Genomic DNA, 21040 nt, shown 5'->3' on the forward strand with positions numbered 1-21040 from the left:
TGGCTGCACGATGAGACTTTATATTAACGGTATACTTATTTGTATACATTATACCGTCGCCGCTGTGTACCTGTCGTATGACGACGATGTTGTCGAACGAGGGTGTTATTCGAAAAATACAAACGTCTCTCGGGGTCGCCACAGTACCTATATATACCAATAAGTATATGATATTATTATGTGTACATAGATGCGGGCATAAATAATTGATGTGACGCAGACCGCGGTGCAGCGAAGCGTTAGAGTATAAATACAATTTAGACGGTGAGAAATTATAGTCTTGAGGAATACGATAACTCAGCTTTTGAGCAGCAAAAATAAAAGCCATGTAATAATTTCTGATGGTAATCGCGTGCATGTACTATACATATTATATTCATATACGAATGATAGTCGTGTATATATATAATCGGCTCCTACCAATAAACTCGAGAACCAATTCGCGTATATATTATTGTATGCGCTTTTTTAAAGGCGAACGGTGTCGAGGGGCGTTGCTGCAGCATCTGAGTGCCCGCGACGAGACAACCTTCGTCGCTGAACATAATAATATAATATGATATATATATATATATATATATATATATATAGATACCTAATATCGAATATACGGATGTTATATATAGTGAATAAACATATTATTATGGAATCCCGTTATGTACGCGAGTAAACTCCCCGCACTTACAGCCACTCTTTTTCGTCTTGTATAATACGTTCAGTTCCCTTTAACATGTATATTCACGTGTTTAAGTGTGTGTGTGTGTGTGTGTTGTTTTACGCGTTTCCTTCGAACAGTCTTCTCTGGAGACGAATAATTCCTCGTACCTATATCTTGTTCCCGAATCCCTTACGTGTACTCCACCACCGTCAGAATAAAATGCACCACGCAATACTTTTCTTATTCCTTTATATTATGGTGTCTTTATTTTCGGAATGCGTCCAATGCACCTCCCTCGTCCTACGTGTGATGTAATAATATATATATATAGCTTATAGGAGAAGTTTTCCGATGATTTATATTGTACCTAGGTACTTTCGTAGTTATACGTCATATAGGTATAAATGTATACAAGCGTATATACGCTTGAATGAAGTTCTAGCAATACACGCTCTGTTCAGGGGTCGTCGATAAGATGAGAGCATATGGCGAAATATAGAACTCTATTATCAAATTTTTAGGCACATTGCCATAGTGGCCGCAGGACTCGAGGTCGAAACAAAAAACAGAGATCACAGTTTTTGCGTGACAATTGACAAGATACGTCCGCGGTTCAAATAATAATAATAGAAAGAATTGCATATTATGATACTTTATACGCAGGTATTCCGATCAATACATGTTTTAGTTTTGTATAAAACTCGAACGTTGACATTTAACGGGGCGTGAATTATTGTTGATATTACTGCGCAGCGGTTCGATTTAAATACGAAATTAAATTGCGATATAAAATTTAATTTAACTGCTACAGGCATTATGTAACTGTAGCGTTTAACGTCATACTTAAAATGACAAAATAATGGACGTAAGTATACGACACAATGACGTCAGAGACAATGTGCTTACCATTTCATTATATTATATATATATTATACGCGTACTTTTATATATATATACATAACTGCAGACGTATACGGCCCGAGGGACACACTGTAAGTGCCGGCGGTAATCATTAGGTTGATAATTTTAACGGCGTATTTCGAAAATCTCGGACGACTTTTATAGGTACCTAGGTAGTTAGGTAGATTTTATTAAATACTCACGTATATTTGAAAGAGATAAGACAAACGAAAAACACTCGATTAAATTGTTCATAGTATATAAGATGCGCACGGCGCATACAATTATCGCATACGATACACTATTTAATAATCTATAATATAATTTATATATTATTTATATTAATATGGTCATTAGTCGTGGCATAGTATTTTGTGCATCACACACAACAAGAATTTTCAACAGAGCATTAAACAGAATAGAATATTATTTATAGATAGGTGTATAAACGTGGTGGTGAACAGGGCAAAAAAATCTCCGACAGAATAGGAGAAATGAATGGTGTAAGAGAGAAAAGAAAAGATGAAGGTTCGACGACGCCGACGACGACGACGACAAAATGGCATCCCGTGGGAGATGGTGTACTCGCACAGGGGAGATGCGTAATAAGACACATGGGGTTTGTTTTCTTTGTCGATCGGGGCGGGGAGGGTGCGTGCTATTTTTATCTCTTTCAGGCCATATTTTTTCCGCCTGCCCCGCGCCTCGCTTTATAGGACGTGAACATAAAAATCTTTAGGAGCAGACGGTTTTTCTTTAATATACATTCGACGGTTATAATACCGACGAACCGCCACCACCGCCGCCGCCGTCTTCGTCACTACCGCTGCAGCGCTCCAGTGCAGTTCATTGGGGGGAGGGTGTGCGCCCGGTGGGGGTGGCCGGTCGGAACGATGTAGTATTATTATGGTATACGTTATACTGTATATATTATATAGTATCATACGATTCGAATCTTCCGTTGCGCGCCGTTAGTAGAGAAACGAGAAAAAGAATGACGAAAATAAAAAACCCAAAGCAAAAAATACAGCCCATGATGATGATGATGATGATGATAATAATAATAATGCCCTACGCTGAATACGCGTATCTGCCACCGCAAGTATTGTTATTAAGCGTTTCGCGCCGGAATCTGTCTGCCGTTTTACATCGCCGTGCTATAAATCACACACAAATATAATACGAGACGTGTGCAGTCGGTTTTCTCATTCGTTTAGTACTTGGTTTTACATCGGGGGGAAAAAAAGACAACCAACAAATCGAACTGTGTTCAATCAAAACTTCTTTTTATTCAATTATCTGTGATGGTATACATATCATTGCGCTTTTGTGAAAGCGGACGAAAAATTTTGCGCGTGCAATGACGTTGTCATTAGAGCTGGGTCGAACGTACATTTTCTCGAACTTGAATCTTATTATTGTTAACTTTCAAACTTTGTCGGACTTTTTATTATATAGCAAATTTTAAAATATATTACCCAGTAGTATAGAACAGCGTGTTTAAAGATAGTATGAGAAAAAATCTCCCGCCCTCTCGAACGTATATCATATCATTTGAACAGTACGAATAGAACATACATTTTTTCCAATTTTGAATCGTTTGAATTTCTTTAAGTTCGAGGTTTTTGAGGGTTCGAATAGATTTCAAGAACCGCCCGTTTCTAAATACCATACATATTAATAAACCTAATTCAACGTGTTACACGTGTTTTGTTGTACGATTATCAGTATATATAATACTCAAGTGTTGACAGTGTTGTATTGCAGATATATAATGTTATATAAGTGGTAATGAAATGTATTCTGGCCAATCGTTAATATGTATTATGATAATTTATCACTTGCGTAAGCTTTATTATAGTCGTTATAGTTATATTAGTTATCGTATATTGCCATATCGGTATGATACTATTATTGTTCAAGCGTCGACTTTTCGAGTGCGCTTAAGAATAGATATATTTTTGGTATACTTACAGCTCCATAACTCTAAACAAATCCCACGGTTTATGAAAAGGCGCGTTAAGAAATTCGGTAAATGATATGTAACGACTAGAAAATATTACTTGATATTGCGTGAATTCGGCATTTGTACTACAATAGTATATATTAATATATTTTTGTGGTTTACGATTAGTATTATATCAATTTGAATCGAGAGGAAATCTATGTATGGCAAACGGAGGATGCGTAATTTTTCCAGACGCAATGATTATACAAACGTCGTATTTTCATAGGTATCTCGAAAATATACGAGTATTATACTACTTGTGTGTAACACTTGACTCAATTTCAATAGTAGGTTCAACTTTCCTTTTCCGCCAACTGTTACGATAATAACATGTAATATACGCGTGTTCTGCAGGCTGTTTACCTATAATGTATACTGCAATTGAATATGGCGAGAGTTCGGTTCGATTATTTGGACGGATGGCAGAGCAGTTTGTCGGTGAAAAGCTCAAATAGGGTCGACCCCATGTTAATACGAATGGTGGAAATTTTCACCGTACACATATATCTAATATGCACATCCGCCCTTCAACGACTGCAAAGCTCCTAGGGCCCATTCCATTACGTGAACAGCCGTCGCATGACGTGCTGACTTAACCCATAAGATATGATTTCTTTCATTTTTTTTTTTTTTAATCTCCCGCATTCTGTATAATCAGATGATATAATATTCCTATATTATGAGTACTAGATTTACTATTACCATATTTTACGCTAACACTAGTAGTGTATACTTCCTTATTCTTCCCTCTGCCACCACCGTCACGTGCCAACCGAGTTTATAGTATTATAACGACGTCATTGATAAAGTACAGTAAACTTATAAATTGACTAAAGCGCTCTATACACCTACCGTCATTCGTCGTCTACTTATTATAGAGCATTATAAGTATTACGTCATTAGGAAAGTGATCTTAATTCAAGTAAATACCAAAAGTGTTTAAACTTTTATGCCACAACCTCCTGCACGTATAATAGTTGCTCATAAAATAAAAAAAGTTTCCTTACCCCAAATATATAATGTATATAAATATCATACACGAAATAATACGTTCTGAATAATATACCGTTGTTTTTGAGTATTCAATGAATATTATAGGTACATAAGTATCAATGATACTTAAATGAAAATGGTATTTCACTGCCTTTATATAATATACCCATGTCCCTCGTGTTGATTAGTATCATGCCATTTAATACAAATATTTATTGCCAACAAGAAAAGTTGTATATTTTATTGTTTTATAATTTTTTTAATAACAAAATAAAAGATAATTACATTTTCAGTTAAACATTTGTTGAGTTTATTTGACCATTATTTAAAATAAAACTGCTACAATGTATTAATATTTTACGTGGGCTTATTTACTTGACGTTACAAAATATAATCAAAGAATCAAACCATAAAAACAAGAATCAACTCTAAGATTTTGTTATTGAATTGGTAACGAGGTATGGCATTTGTAAGTATAATACATACATACATACATACATACATACATACATACATACATACATACATACGGAAACGGAATGGGTGTAATCATGTATATTGCGTACTTGTAGAAGTTACATGGAGTGCATTTTGAATGTATCATGTATATAACATCAAATATGTGTAAATCCAAAGTACATATTATATTGTAGGTGTATTCTGGAAAAATTTATATACGACGATGTGAATTTTCTGTTGCGGTAGAAATAAAAGTCGAAAACTTTGTATTGGAGATTGTAGAACAAACTTTACAGTGCACTGATGAGTGGAGAAATGTTCGTTTGAATTCTAATATACATAATATCATCACATTATATCCATAATATCTACGATTGAAATCGATAAATCGTAAAATTGTTCGATGATAGGTAGATGTATGCACAAATACACAATATACTCGTTAATTTTTGTTTGTCTACCGTATTTGTTACTATTATGCGTTCACACAGGAAATGTAAAATATTTATTTACATCGTTTGATACTGTTTAATCCCATTACAAAATTTAAGAAACCACGAAATATAAGTTAACTTCTTCTATAATAGACAATATATTATAGTTAATATTATACAAAGCGTTATTATTAATCAGGATTTTATATAGGTACGACTGATGTCGAGTATACAATAACTGAATAACATTTAGTTGGTGACATCTAGCTATTACCAGTTTCAACCACGTCGTTCTGCACATTATGACTTTTTAATTTAAGGTATACTTAATTGTTTGATTATTTTGATTGCAGGCACATTTTAATCCCGATAATGAATAGTATCGTATATAAAATACCTTTTAGCCTCAGTCATTTAAGTAATTACCCAGGATTTTTTTGCCGTGTAATTTAATTTACCCGAACAATCTGGAGACGCTCTTTGAAGTCTCAATCACTAATTATGTTTTTATAGTGGAATATCGCACAATATTTGTTTTTTTTCTCTCTACCGATTACATAAAACAAAAATACCGGGCGCTTGTGGTGTTTTAATTGGTTCTGGGGGAGGACAACGTTAGATAAAAGGCGAAAGAGCAGAAGTTTGTTCAAAGCACCCCACCCGCTGGGACGGCTTATTAGTGTGCGGATCTCTTTGTGGTATTTAAACCATTCCGTTATAAAAGTATTGGGGGAGAGAGCATAACAGAAACGAATGATTTTTTTTTTCTAAGTGCTAAAGTCGACCATACATAAAGAGGGTGGAGAGCATTAGTCTTTCTATTTTTTTTTATACCAAACACATCACGACGGTCGGAAGTATAAATAGCCGAAAAAAACATAATATTATTACTACTATCTGTTGGCTATATATATACCTATATATATCATCTATTGTAATATATTACAATATAGGAACGCTGAAAACATCTGTATTATGTTTAATGTATGCACTATGTGGTTAACACGAAACTAAACTTCTTTAGGTTGCATGCATAAACTTTAGAAAGCCATATTATGTTGGTGAGCAAATCGTATTATAATAAATTATTATCAATCTTACCTGTCGATGATGACCGGATCGGATGGTGTTTCGTTTCTGTTGCCACAACTTTTCTTATCACAGCATCGGCTGCAAACGACATGAGGTATTATAATACAATAAATAAATACCGAAGAGGATTGTATATTTATAAATATATATTATATATTATACATACACGACATGTTCGTAGAACGAACTATTATTACGCCGCACCTGTCCCCCGGGGTTTTGGCCCCCTTCGGTCTTATAAATACGCGCACAACCCCTCTCGCGAAGTCAGCTATTGACGGTTTTGTTTACGTTGTATGTGCGCGCGTACCTACATACAAAATAGCATTGGACCACGTGCATGACTCGACAAACTTTCCCCCCCGAGTAGGTTTGTGTGTGTGTGCATGTGTGTGCGTGTGTGCAAACATTGTACACCTAAGAGACTTAAGGAATGTCGTTGTATCGGGGAGGAGCGTGTCAGCGGCCATAATATTTGACCGGTAACCGATTCATCATCAATACATTACTTTTATTATTATGACTATAATATGGTTGCTAACCTAGGCCGAGCCACGCCGTCTTTGGCACCGATAAAATGGGGTCGGCTGTTATACCATAATAATAATATGTGCGCGGCGCGGTTATGGTGTAGCTGTATATACTATTATTATAATATCCATTGTATACAGGTAAATGTATTAAATATTGAATTTATCGATGATAATGCGTTACCTGCACATGACTTCGTGAGTGAGCAACACCCGGCACATCTCTGGATTCTTGTCTTGACCTTCGTAAATGATGGCCTGTAAAATGACAAAAACATCATGTCTATAATGATAACTTATTATGCGCATCAGTAAAATATAGCAATAATTGCTGTTATATAAATTGATATAATGCGAAAAAAACTCATCTACCCATTGTATAAAAATAATAACACGACTAATATACATAGGTCACACTGCAGCTGAGCAGTAGAGAGTGGAGTTTTCCCGTTTTTTAGTATAGCGTTAAGTATATAATATCGCATAAACTATATGCGCTGCAGAGAAAAACACAAAAGTCCACCTCGTGTATAATGATTAATGCATATACCTACAATTTATAACTCGGGCGTTTGATTAAAACAGACTCCGTATAAGTGGCATATTTTTTCAAAATATGAGTGTTTTCTTATTTATATTATAGAATATTCGAAGAAGCGGTGTATCTAATAACTTTAAAAAAGGCAAGAATTCTATGTGTTATAGGAAACACATAACTCAATTATAAGCGAAAAAAAGTTATGATCAATAAACCAAGCGTATACCTCATACATAGTTTTCGTTATCAGAAAAAAAAAATAGAAAAATGACGCAGGCGACTTAAAATATACGTATATGTGTGTAGAACGGATACGTCTATACGACTATATAGTATATTATAATATATAGGTATACGCACCCATACATTATATAGGTATAAATATCATGAACTTGTAGCACTCGGGTGTATAGCGGGTACATAATATAATATATAATATAAGCGTGTGTATAATATATCGTGCTGCAGCAGGTCTCTGTCGCGCGGCGAAACCGAAAAGGTTAATATTTTATGTCCTATAATGGAAACAATTAAAAAAAAGAAGGAGCCCTCCGAGAGCTTATGTAACATATTAAAGTAGCTTAATGGCATTAGCGTTCTGTAATAGATTTTTAAACAATACTCTCTCCGGCGGCGGCGGAGGCGGCCCGGCGCGCACGCGAGGGGATCGTCGACTGTACTGGCGGGGTGGAATAACGTTGCGGCGGTACATGGTGCACATATATAATATATATATAAGACGGTTAATCCGGAGGTCTTAGGCTCGCGAGAATCAGGGGGCGCAAGCAATTTTATATAAATATATACACAGTGTACACGGTTCCTGGGCTTTGTGCTGCCGCGCGCCACCTCACCCGCCGCTGCAGCAGGATTTACTCGGCCGCACCCACCCTTTTTGCGGTGGACCAATAAATACCGTCTAATTGAATATATGCATATACTGTACGTGCACTGTGCACTGTACTTATATAATATATTATACGAGTTAGCACGATAGTGTGTGTGTGTGTGTGAGTGTGCCTAAGTCCACGCGAAACGTATGTACTATATACGCTTGCGACAGTTTTTTTCTGCAGTCGTGCATTATACGATTTATTGTTATCAAAACATATAAAATATAAATATTAAACGCGAATCGTGCGAATCGGTCAAAGTATCCCGACGGGTACAGCTTCAGTTATAACTATAACATAACTCAAACATGAACTAAACGATATATCGTGATCAAAGGTCGTCGCATGAATTCGACTGGCCCGGACAGGGGCGATTATCATTCGTATGGCTCTATGTGGGTGTTACGTAAACACAACATCGTCGAGAAAGTTTTGGAGCGAGGTAAAACGAGACGCAAACGGTGGGCGCGCAAAACCGCAATAAATGTTGCGTAATACCGGCGAGTAGACGGTTTGACTTTGAACGAGCTGATGAGAAATTGGAGGTACGAAAATATGTTGTGTAACTATCGCCGGGACCATATATTATATTCCTAGAAATCTCCTTTGAAGTAATGCATTATATGTACAATATTATGTGGTGGAAACACAAAGTAGACGCGTCGGCGCCCGCTCGGGAAGTTTTAATGACTTCTAGGTAGGTATATTACTATATTATACAGCGAAATTGGGTTTACTTAAAGTTTGCGATCAAGACGGGGCGGCGGCGGCGGTTAATTAACGGAACCAGACTGCGGTAATACGTTGCGGTGTTTTGATAAATAATAATAAACTATTATGCCAAGTCATATATTTTTTTTTCAAACGTATACCAACGCTCGTGACCAATTATTATGGGTTTACCAGCATCGAACTGTCCGAACTGAAATGAACTCTTTATTTCTCGTTTCTCTATCTTAGTCGATTGACTTTCGTACGATGACCTACTGTGGGTAGAGTTTACGTTTTACCTATAAATATTAAAGTGTACAACGAACAACGAAGATTGAAACAGATGTCTAAATATTAAATTAACTATTATACGACACGAATTGCTTGCGTAAGTTGCAAACCGTCGAGATGGTCACGGACCTCGGTGCAGTCCTGCAACGAATTGTACCACTCATAAAGCATTAGAATATAAACTTTAATAGACTAACAAAAATTATAATTGACGAATAACTAAAAGCCTCGTTATTGACTGACATGGTGTGGAAAATTTGTCGAAAATCAGAGATGTTTTTAAAAAAAATATAAAATATATAGTATAGGGATAAGCGAAAATAATTGTATTGCATAATTATATGTACGCAAATAAAAAAAAAATACATGGATTCAAACATAATGTTGTGATATACCTACCTATATATTATAATATAGGCACCCAATGAATAGGTATTTACTAGTGTTCTATACCATATTATTAAGTATATGCTATACTGTACCTCACAATCTTAGTAAATATAGACTGCAATAGAAATGGTTAAACACATGGCACATTGAATTGGTATAACGGTTAAGTTAACCATTTAAATGCATAATCGATAAGACCATTTGTAATACAAGTATTTATAATCAAGGGTGTAATACTATAGCGTATGCGTGAACCATAATGCAGTATATAAGACGTAATCAAAGACAGTAGAAAGTATAGGTGGGTAACTATGTTATTATACTATACCTATATAGTGTACATAAAATATGTAATAATCTCCATAAAATATCATTATTATGTCGAAACAATAAAGCAAGACAATTTTAAATTGAACAAGACGTATATTATCGTACAAATTAGTACGATAAATATTTGTTTTACGATTTATTATTAGGACCGTCACGTCGTGGGGCGCGAGTACGATGGCAGAAGTTGTGGTTGTAAAGTAACCGCGGAAGCACGCACGCATGTATAACGTATATAGTATTATAGGGTGTATACATGCATGCATATATGAATACAGTGGAAATAATAATAATAATATATAATATATTATTATTATTATTATTATTATTATATTATTACCGCTTTGTCGCGAGAATGTGCAGAACCGTGGGAGTTAGAAGTGTGGGAGTTTGAGAGAGTGAGTCGTCGTCGTCGTCGTCTTAGGTAGGCATATTACTTATACGGGCGTGCACTCACACACACACACACACACACACACACACACACACACACTCTCTCTCATTATACACATTATATAGGTTTATATTATACTTGTACAACATAATAATAATAATAATAATATATACGTGAACGGGCGCGCGCCACTTGGCAACGCGAAACGGATAGATAAGCGCGTTGTAATTCGCATTGGCATTATCGCGCGCACATCTCTGTCGCGGCCCCGCCACCGCCTCCGGGTCCCCGCAACGCACACGCTCCATGTATACAATAATAATAATATATATTTATATATATATACATATATTATATACGTACATATAATATTATTACATATGTATATATATATATATATATATATATGAATATGGTGTTACGATGTGTGTAAAACACTATCAAAACTCCACACAAACACGCACTCACGATTGCACCTACCATATATTATGTATATAATAATATTATATATATTGTACATCCGCAGCGTTATAACCTTTATACCCGTTCGGACCGCCGACAAGGGGTGGGTGTGTGTGATGCTCGGAGAAGGGCGATGGTACCGAATAGATAGGGTTAATATCGTCGTGTACACGCACTCGTGTGCGTGTGTGTGTGTGTTAGTATTTAGTGCTATTTATATGTATATACGCATGCATATATATAAAGAGAGAGACGTAATATCACATTGTCTTTGCGCGTGTGCGACATCTACCCCTCAGCCCCTCACCACCCCTCCCTCCCGCCCACAGACCAATCCCTCCCCGTGTCCTGAGCTCGCAGTGTAATAACGCGCGCGAATTATATTATACAGCAGAAACTATGTAGGTACTCCAGACGCGGAAAGCGAATGCAGTATATATTATTATATGTATTATATATATATACAAATACCTATACGCACCAGCCACTGCAATATACATCCAACACGCGTGTAGATTCGTGATACGGGCACAATATCTCGTCAGAGTCTGCAGAGTCCATCGTGTATATGTAATTATGGAAATGCACATACATATTATAGGTATGTGCAGGGGCTCCTGGTGCAAACCATATACGTTATATCCATATAGTTTGTACGATTATTATAAAATAGTAACTATGCACGTAGGTACAATATATAATATGATATTACGTTAATATGATGTATACGTTATCAACGAGCGAATCATCTCGACGTATCTGTAGGTCTCATTTCGGGCAAGGTCGAATTTCACTTATTTTTGTCGTTTATTGCACTTGGGACAAAAAAACGAGATTATGTTCGAATTGTATACTCTTTCCGGTATCGTTACCCACATAAAACCTACAATCAAATATCACAGCCGGCTATCGGAAAGGTAATTTGTATTTTTAACATCTAAAGTTCGTTGTATTTATTATAATACCCAAGAACTACAGTTAAACATAAAAAATATAAAAATAAGAACTTTTTTTTAAATATGAATAAATATCTTTAATTTCAATATTACAAATATGTAAAATTCAATCGATTGGCACACACACGTAATTGTCAACTGAAACGAATAATAATTATAGGACCTGTGTAATGATCAGATCGAGTGCAATTATTGAACATAACCCGTTTTCGACCTGAGCGATATTCAAACATATAGGTACTTACCTATTTTTTGAACCAGAGTGCAATTCGAACAATTTGGTTTAGGCAAGGAGTGCAATTCGAAGACAATCCCCCCATTTCCGTGACGCATTTATTTAAGACATAAATTTAATGGATTTCACGCATATCACATAATTATTATAATAATTATAATTAAAATTAACACGCGCTCAACTACTCCAATATGTTGCAAAATTAAGAGGACCAGAAACGCTCTATAATCGTTGAATATAATGTTAAAGAACGATATTTAGTGGTGTATAGGTCTTATTTTGAAAGTTTATACTATAGATTTGTTTTGTTTCTGGTGTGGAACAATATGTGCATATAATATGTAGGTAGGTGTATAAGTAAGAACGTAAAATAGCGTATTTTATTTCGTTTACTGATGGAGTAGAAATGTTTCCTATACAAATATATATATATGTAAGTAAAATTTTGTTTTGTTTTCGCTGCGGAACAATACGGCGTACATAAACAGGAGGGTAAATTAATGTTTTGTAATCATAAAATATATATGTTATACAACAGAATTATATCGTTGGCCATTTCTATTTTATCCAGACAATAACGACTTTGATGGAAAAAATAATGATAACTAGGTATATTGAAGTTACATAATACGTACCGTGGAGTAATTAACTAATGCATTAGCATGTTTTTACCGAATGGTCTTGCAAATATAACTATCGGCATGTTGTCTTACAGATAAACTATACAAACTACAAAGTTGAATTATAGTTAACAATTACTGAGTTATAAACTTTAGAGCAGACACGTTTATGCATATCTATATTCAGTATGTTTTAAGTTTACCTATTTGGTCACTTGGTTTTTGAAAATATAAAGTATCACTAATAATGCATTTTTTTTGTCGAGAATTCTATGAAAAATAGTTTTCCTAGCTGGTCAATTTTATGAGATAAGCTTAAATTAAACTTTTGATATTTTTGTGTATACAAAATGATATGAACTGTATTAATAAAGACGAAAGGTTGTTTTTAAAAAATAAATAAATGAAACATTGGGTACAAATATCTTAGTGAATGCAGCGAAAAAATGATATATACCTTTATTTAGCCACCTGTACATATTTTGTAGTTTTGTACGCATTAGGTAGGTTGTAGGTACATAGACTATTTTTAGATAACTATATACGGTAAGGATTAGGTGAAGACTAAAGGCTAAAATAAAATTGTTGCAGATAATATTTTCATTTCATTTTTAAAGGTATATATTATATATATAATATGATACATGTACTATAGTATGGGCTATAGCCATCATATTATGGATATATTATTGTTCCGGAACAATGAGGAGTGAACCGAAATGTAAAGTGTTTTCATTGTCCGCTGTATTGGATCATAATAATATATTCTTATGTATAATATTCTACATGCAGTATACTTCTACAAAAATTAATTAAATTGATGAAGAAAAAAATCTCTTTTTTATACCATCAGAAATTCAGAAAAATCCGTTTTACTCTATTATTTATTTTTACATAATAGAGAATTTACTTACTATCAAATTTAAAGATAATGTTTTTGCCTTCAAAATTTTACAATAATAATTCATTTTAATATTAAAAAAAAAAGTGAAATAGATTTTCTCAATATAAGAGGGTATAACGTCCTCTTAAGAACCAATTTTAAATTATTTAGATTTTATACATGATTTTTTCGCTATGTATTATCACAACTGGGGAAGGAACCACTAACCACTATACAGTATTAAGTACATCCACATCCACCTCAATATACCATTCAAGGAGTGTCTTACGACATTTTCAAAAAATCATCTAAGTAATTGAAAAAAAGGAATTTTTCATTTAAAAAAAGAAGTTGATAAGACTACAGGACACTCTTTAAATTTTATGAAAATATAATTATTTAAAAATATGAACCTTAAGTAAATTAAAACATTAAAAAATCAGAATTTCATAAATGAATGTTAAGGAAAAACATTGGGATGAGTTTGCTTGCTTTAACACTTTGTGTATAGCTGGTGTACACATACGTGGTTATTCGGATTTTACGTCACTGTAAAACTGGGGGTCATACTTTATGGACAAATGTGATCCCCAATGGATTTCCAATATTATATTATACCATTCGTGGAATGCAAAATCTGAATGACCATGTTTAGGTAACTATAATATGATGAACTTCATGTCTTCTGCGGATTAGTTCACATAATATATACAGCATATGAACTTAACATGACATTTTTCGACGTCATCGATCCTTTATTATGTAGGTATGTATAATATTGTATAATATCCAATTGTGGTAGGTAATATATGCGCATTGTGTGAATATATTAAATATATCATGTAAGATATCCATGCGAATTGTCGCGCAACAGGTTTAATAATATAGTTTCATTTCTAGTGCTCGCGCACCCCGACAGTCAAAATACGATCCATAAAATATTATAAAGATAAAATATAGTACATCGCGTACAAAGTGTATAAAGAGTGTCTGCAGACTTCAAGGAAAATTCGATTTAAACTTTCATTTTGTACGCTTTCGAGGCATAACCCCTGTATATATGATGTATAAATTATATTATACTTAAACCTAATATAATATTATATAATATTGTTAGGTACCTATATCCTTTGCTCAAGATTCTAACTTTATCGTAGATATGATATTTAAAGACCTCGTGAAATGGCGATAAGGTTTAATCATGATTGAATCACGGTTGAATCATAGTTCTTCATCCGTGGCAAACCCAATATATAGCACCATTCGTGTGTTTAAGTGATGTGCAGTGAGAATTTTCGTTATGTTGCATATGGTCTGTGTGCCATTGCAAGAATAAAATATAGAGAAAACATTTGCCTGCCGGAGATTTTTTTTAGGTTTATAGAAGATCTATTTGGTTGTAATTGAAGTCATAATTTACTTATTTACTCTAGAGTCAAAATAGTAGACCGTATAGCTTAATATTTACGCAGTTATGTTTATATAATAATTAATAATAAATTAATAATTGTAAATAGATAAAAAAATGAATGTACATGCTATAATATTTTTGTAAAGTACCCACGTTGCCACTTGGTACCTGCAGGTTAGGTTAGACAGGTCTATCATAATTTGTCTATAAGGGTTTTGAGATGATAATAACTAATTATTAGTGTTTTTAACAAATCGAAGTATACTATATAGATTACAATAATATAATAAAGGTAATACCTACTCATAATATATACATATATTAGGTGTCTTTATAAATTCTATGTGTACATTTATAAATATATTATGATGAGTCTATAAAACGTACGAGAGCGGGAAACACGAGAAAAATAAAACAAGGGATGTTCGAATATAGGGGTGCGTGGTGGACGGACCTCAATCATCGATTTTAACGAACGTAATCGTAATAATAATCGTCACAAACACGACGACGGTCGTGTGCATGTACCTATACATACATACATACATACATTATAATATTATATACGTAAAAATAAAACATCGTGTATAATATGCGTGTTGATAAAGCCGTTTAGTGGGCGTACGCCGGACGGACAGTAGCGGCGGCGAGCGACGCGCGTCACTGAGAGGATCAGATTATGGCGGCGGCGTCTGCGGTGGCGGTGGAAACGGGGAGGCGTGGCACGTGCCGCCGGCACTGCACTCGCACGCACGCGTTTGCACTCCCCTGGTCGCACGTGACGTTCGAGTAATATAATATTTTTTTTATAACATTGTATTGTATATGATGATTAAAATATGATTACAATTGTTTGAAATCACGCGGGCCTGAGGACAAACACGATCGGCTGCGGACGATCCGTCGGCAGTATTTTCGAGAACAACTATAACTACTATATAGAATAGGTAACGATGAGGCGCCACCGCCATAGGTGATATCCGAATTCTGGACCTAAGATAACGTAACGCAACCGAAATAATGAGTGGTGTGATATTTTATAAAGAAGATCTTTCAATGAAAACTTCTGCAATGTAAACAAATTCAAACTGTTGGACGCAAGGTACACATTTCGCGGAGTGGTTGTTTTAAAGGTAAACACTTATTTTATCGAAAAGTATAAACGTTTATGGAATCATATTTTTTCATTACAAAACAACATTTTTGAAAATAATCGAAACTAAAATTAAATAATATATACATATATATTATATTATATTATAGTCAAGAGTTAAGTTTTCTATCATATTTTCTTTTATACTTAAAAGTGTTAAATTCCAATAACGGTATCTGTACCTGTAGTATATATTTGAAGAATAAATTCAATAACACTAATGATGAATACCGTAATACTATGTTTTGTACTATATTTGAACGAGACGAAGACGAACAATTTTAGCTTATGCAGAATAAAATATATTAGCGTTACTTAAGAATATGTTTGATACATCGATCGCTTATTGCCTACGACTTTTTCGTGTGCTTATATATGCTATATGTCTACATATATATATCATTGAAGCACGTAAATCGGATTCGCCAGATAAAAAATATAATATTAATATAATACACATACTCTACAGTCAGTATATATACGGTTGTATATACAAATACAACCGTAAACCACTCTCGACGTCGGTCCTTTACTACGGCTTTACCCCTCGACCCTTTTCGTCGACGACATCTCTTTTCGACAACGAAAAAATCGGAAATTAAACGCAAATAAAACCTTTTTTTCTGTACACGAAGTGGATGAAAAAATCACTCGTTGTTTGCTCCAAATCGCATCGTCTCTTTGAACACACATACGCAGGTACAGGCCATCTACTATATATATAAACATATTATATAATACATAAACGTTCAAGCTCACACACGCCTAAACAGCAACGCAAATAATAATTACACAACCGAACGTGTCGCTTTGTGTTGGCATCCGATTGTATTTTTTCGTCGCGTAAACGTAGGTGCCCACACGACATAATAAATAATAATATGATTATATGAATAGGTATAATTCGATTGGCAAACTGCATGCGTATAGAGATAGAGTGTACCGGCCATATAAAACGGTGACAATTATAATACGGTTTCGATTAACGGTGACGGTATACATAACACAAAAATGTAATTTATAAATCCTCGGCCTCACTCGGAGCGATTTGCGGATTTGCGACGACGACAGCGTTTTCAGCATTTTATTTTATCAAAACAGTATAGCTGTATTATTAATTATTTTATGCTATAATAATAGATACAGGCGTGGCTTTGCATAGAGCTTACTTTGCAATTTAGGGCGAAATACGGGCTTCGATATGAACATTGTTTGATATTCTGGGATCGATCATCGAGGGCTATTTATGTATACGTGCAAAGTTTGCCCATATTTTCGCATTTTTTTCCCGCCGAATAAGTGACTATTACAATTACTTAATTACTATACTTGCTAAATATCGATTAATGTTTGAAGTCATTATAATATAATGCAGTCGATGTGCCCCAACTTCACACACTTCGCGATCAATCGCTTTTGAACTGAAAATTATCTCTAACAAACATCGCAGAAAACAGAAACGATCTCTTCGCAGGAGCGTGGAAATAAACGCTTCACCTATCCCTTATTTTTGCTTTTGGTTTAATATTTCTATAGAATAAGTGTTTGCCTAGTTCGTGTGTACCTAAAGATATCCCACATAATATAGAATTCTATAATAGTACACACCTCCCCTCCAAAGTGATAAATAATTATAACTTTATAGTTAATTTACCGAACGTAGCCATTAAACATTGTGTTACGCCCAACTTATATAGTACCTATTAATAACTAGTATGGTATTACAATACGTTAAAAAAATCACTCACCTGTTTGGTAACGGTATCGATGAGCCTCACGTATATGTCTTGTTCTTGTCGCACACCTAAATAAATAAAACAGTACCGGTATTAGCTTAGTTAGCTTTTGAGAGATAGCGCACGTTCATTACCGTTAGCATACAACAGCTGTAGTCTATACTGAATACCGTTGTTGGTCTTCTGCGACTCGGATTCCTGAAACGTACATACAAGATTCATGTTTGATTATGTATTACAGCAGCAGGTTTTGTGCGAGCGCGGAATCATCAAAACAAACAGACTTTGACTTATCGGAACATGCACTTTATCGCCAAATATATATATATATATGTATGTATCTCATCCACGAAAGTCTGTGTAACAAACGACGAGCTCCGTCGTCTGCGAACACTGTATACGCAAACAGAGTGGGTATATGATGTGGGTGACGGGTGTGGTGTGTGTTATACGAACATAGGTGTGCACATATTATGTACAATGTACGCGCTCCGCCCGTAGCGGGTACAAACGCGACACACTAATCAAACTAAAATATGTTTACTGTACAATATTGTTATATTTAGTGAGTGGCGATTGTTATGATCAAAATCGATTAGGTTCAAATTTTTGTTTCGGGTCCGGGTGACCTCGACTGCTGGTGTGTGGTTGTCCGAGGCTGGTAAGTAATATATGTTAAGAAGTACGCCGAGACTTGAAGTTTTAGTATGATAAATCGCGTTTATATATAAAGTGTCATATGGCGATCCCAAAGCATCATTATAAAAATTCAAAACATAATATTATAATATTACTAATAATAACAGGTCCTGACGACATTGCACATGTTTGTTGGACACCATATTATATTGCCAGACGTTAAGAAATAAATGGCAACGCATTAATCGTGGTTTACGCCAGTATCAATCTGAATTCTGAGGTCTGGTAATTGTGAACACGAAATTAAGATTGTCAAATGGCTAAAATTACATTTTAAACCATTATAAAAATTGGTGAATAACTACTTGGGCGAAATTGTACATTAATCATAGGCAATGGACGTTATACTTATCTGACAAAACGATGAATATGGCGATTTCAGAGATTTTATATTTTTAACACATTGTAAAAATAAAACATGTGGAGGAATAATCTTTGTTATAGTATGAAAGGCAAACGCTGTCTTCATAGAGCGCGTAACAAAGTTGTATTATTATTACCAAAACGGCAATGGTATTGTGATGTGCACGCGCGTACTTCGAGCACAATACAACATGTCAATGTAATATGGATGAATTCACAAGAATTCCATGACGTATGATAGTTCTCTGAGGTAGTGTTTTGGTCGTATTCATTGTATTATTAAATCAGTGCAAATCCATTTTGAGCGGGAAAATAAATCAATCGCATCCAAAATGACGTGTCATTACTAAATCATTTTACCGAACATTATGAAATAATATGCATTTCTGAACTCTAAATATACAATTATTACGGATACAGCTAGGCCGCAGCTTCCGGAGTCAGATTTGACACTATACCTTAACAGCGAGTAAAGTGACGGTTAACCTATATTTATATAATATATACAATTATAAGACATAAAATTATCGAAGAGCGTCTGTTTGATTAATTGGCAGGCACAAAGTGAATATTATTCGTGTGTATTAAATAATTATATTATTATAATATACAGTTATTTGTTGCGTTTATATCATTATTCATTATTTCGTGTTATTCATTGTCGTCACCTACTTTTGGAGATAAACTTAAATCCGGATTAACCCGTCGCGGCTTTTGTGTATATTATATTATAATCATCATCTCTCGGCTCGCCGTGTGTGACAAACGGGGTTTTGCACCAAATCGTTTTTGATTAATCACACGCTGCAACGATTTTAGGGATGATGATTGATGACGAAACAAAACGAAGAAGTAGTAAATTTAATAAAAAAAAAAAAAATGTATAAATAAACACACACGCATTATCATGTTATATTACTACATCATAATATTATTATATTTAAATGATAAATAAAAACAGGGCCAAACGTCGTGTATTCCTGTTTTGTTGTTTTAATGCTGTACTACACAAATAGGTATAACATATTATCATACACAATATAATACTATTATATATTATATACCTACTGTACAATACACGCCGTCTGTATACACACATTGTACTTTATATATATACGCTGTGAGCACGATTAGATAAAACGTACAAATAGACAAGTCGTAAAGGAATCACAAATAGTGGTCATTAACAGAAAAAAAAATGTATACTTATGGTATATATAATAAAGCTTACCTGATCCTTTTCGATGAATCCGATGAACGCGGTCCGTTCGATTTCAATTGGCTGCTGAGACCTGTCGTACAGTGCGATGACGAAATGAAAGAAATTGGATTTTCTCAGATTGCTCGGAGGTTGCTTCTCAAAATGTGCCCTTCCCACGCCGATACTATACACAGAAATAAAACGACATAAACTTATGGATATTAAATAGTACGGTGAGTTAAATTACGATGACATTTTAGTATTATACATTAATTTAACGGGCATATCAAGCCAGTGTGGTACATAGGTATGATATAGCCGGAAAACGACCGTCGACTCGGAGAAAAAGAACCGGGACCGATATTCATTGAGAGAGATAGCGATTGTTAGGGGCAAGAGTGGAAGAAGTTGTCTTCAGTATTTTTATTTTCACCATGAAATAATCATTGTCTTGTTCTATTTACATCACTAGACTGCAATATATAATTGATAATGATAACAACTATTATCATTTTCATGGTGTAGTTACAATTTAGACGTATTCATTCCACGACTGTCCCTAACTATTGTCATCCTTCTCATACAATTTTGACAGCCATACACGACTGGTGGGTTGGAAAGCGCAGTCCATATAGGTATGCATATTTATAGGTCTATGGTCTGTACTAAGGTAACAATACACATATATGTATAAGCGTACATT

General features: G+C 34.6%; 1 protein-coding gene across 1 annotated transcript in view; it reads right to left on the bottom strand.

Annotated features, from left to right (window-relative positions):
• Positions 1-21040, bottom strand: part of LOC111034778 (transcription factor collier) — an 88946-nt gene that overhangs the window by 57254 nt on the left and 10652 nt on the right. The window contains exons 2-6 of the mRNA XM_022316139.1: positions 20368-20521; positions 18209-18272; positions 18087-18142; positions 7259-7332; positions 6554-6622 (exon numbers count right to left, since the gene is read on the bottom strand). Coding sequence (XP_022171831.1) covers positions 6554-6622; positions 7259-7332; positions 18087-18142; positions 18209-18272; positions 20368-20521 — 417 coding nt within the window. The remainder of the gene's footprint in view (positions 1-6553; positions 6623-7258; positions 7333-18086; positions 18143-18208; positions 18273-20367; positions 20522-21040) is intronic.

The sequence above is a fragment of the Myzus persicae genome, unplaced genomic scaffold (genome assembly GCF_001856785.1).
Source record: "Myzus persicae strain clone G006 unplaced genomic scaffold, MPER_G0061.0, whole genome shotgun sequence".
Lineage (NCBI taxonomy): Eukaryota > Metazoa > Arthropoda > Insecta > Hemiptera > Aphididae > Myzus > Myzus persicae.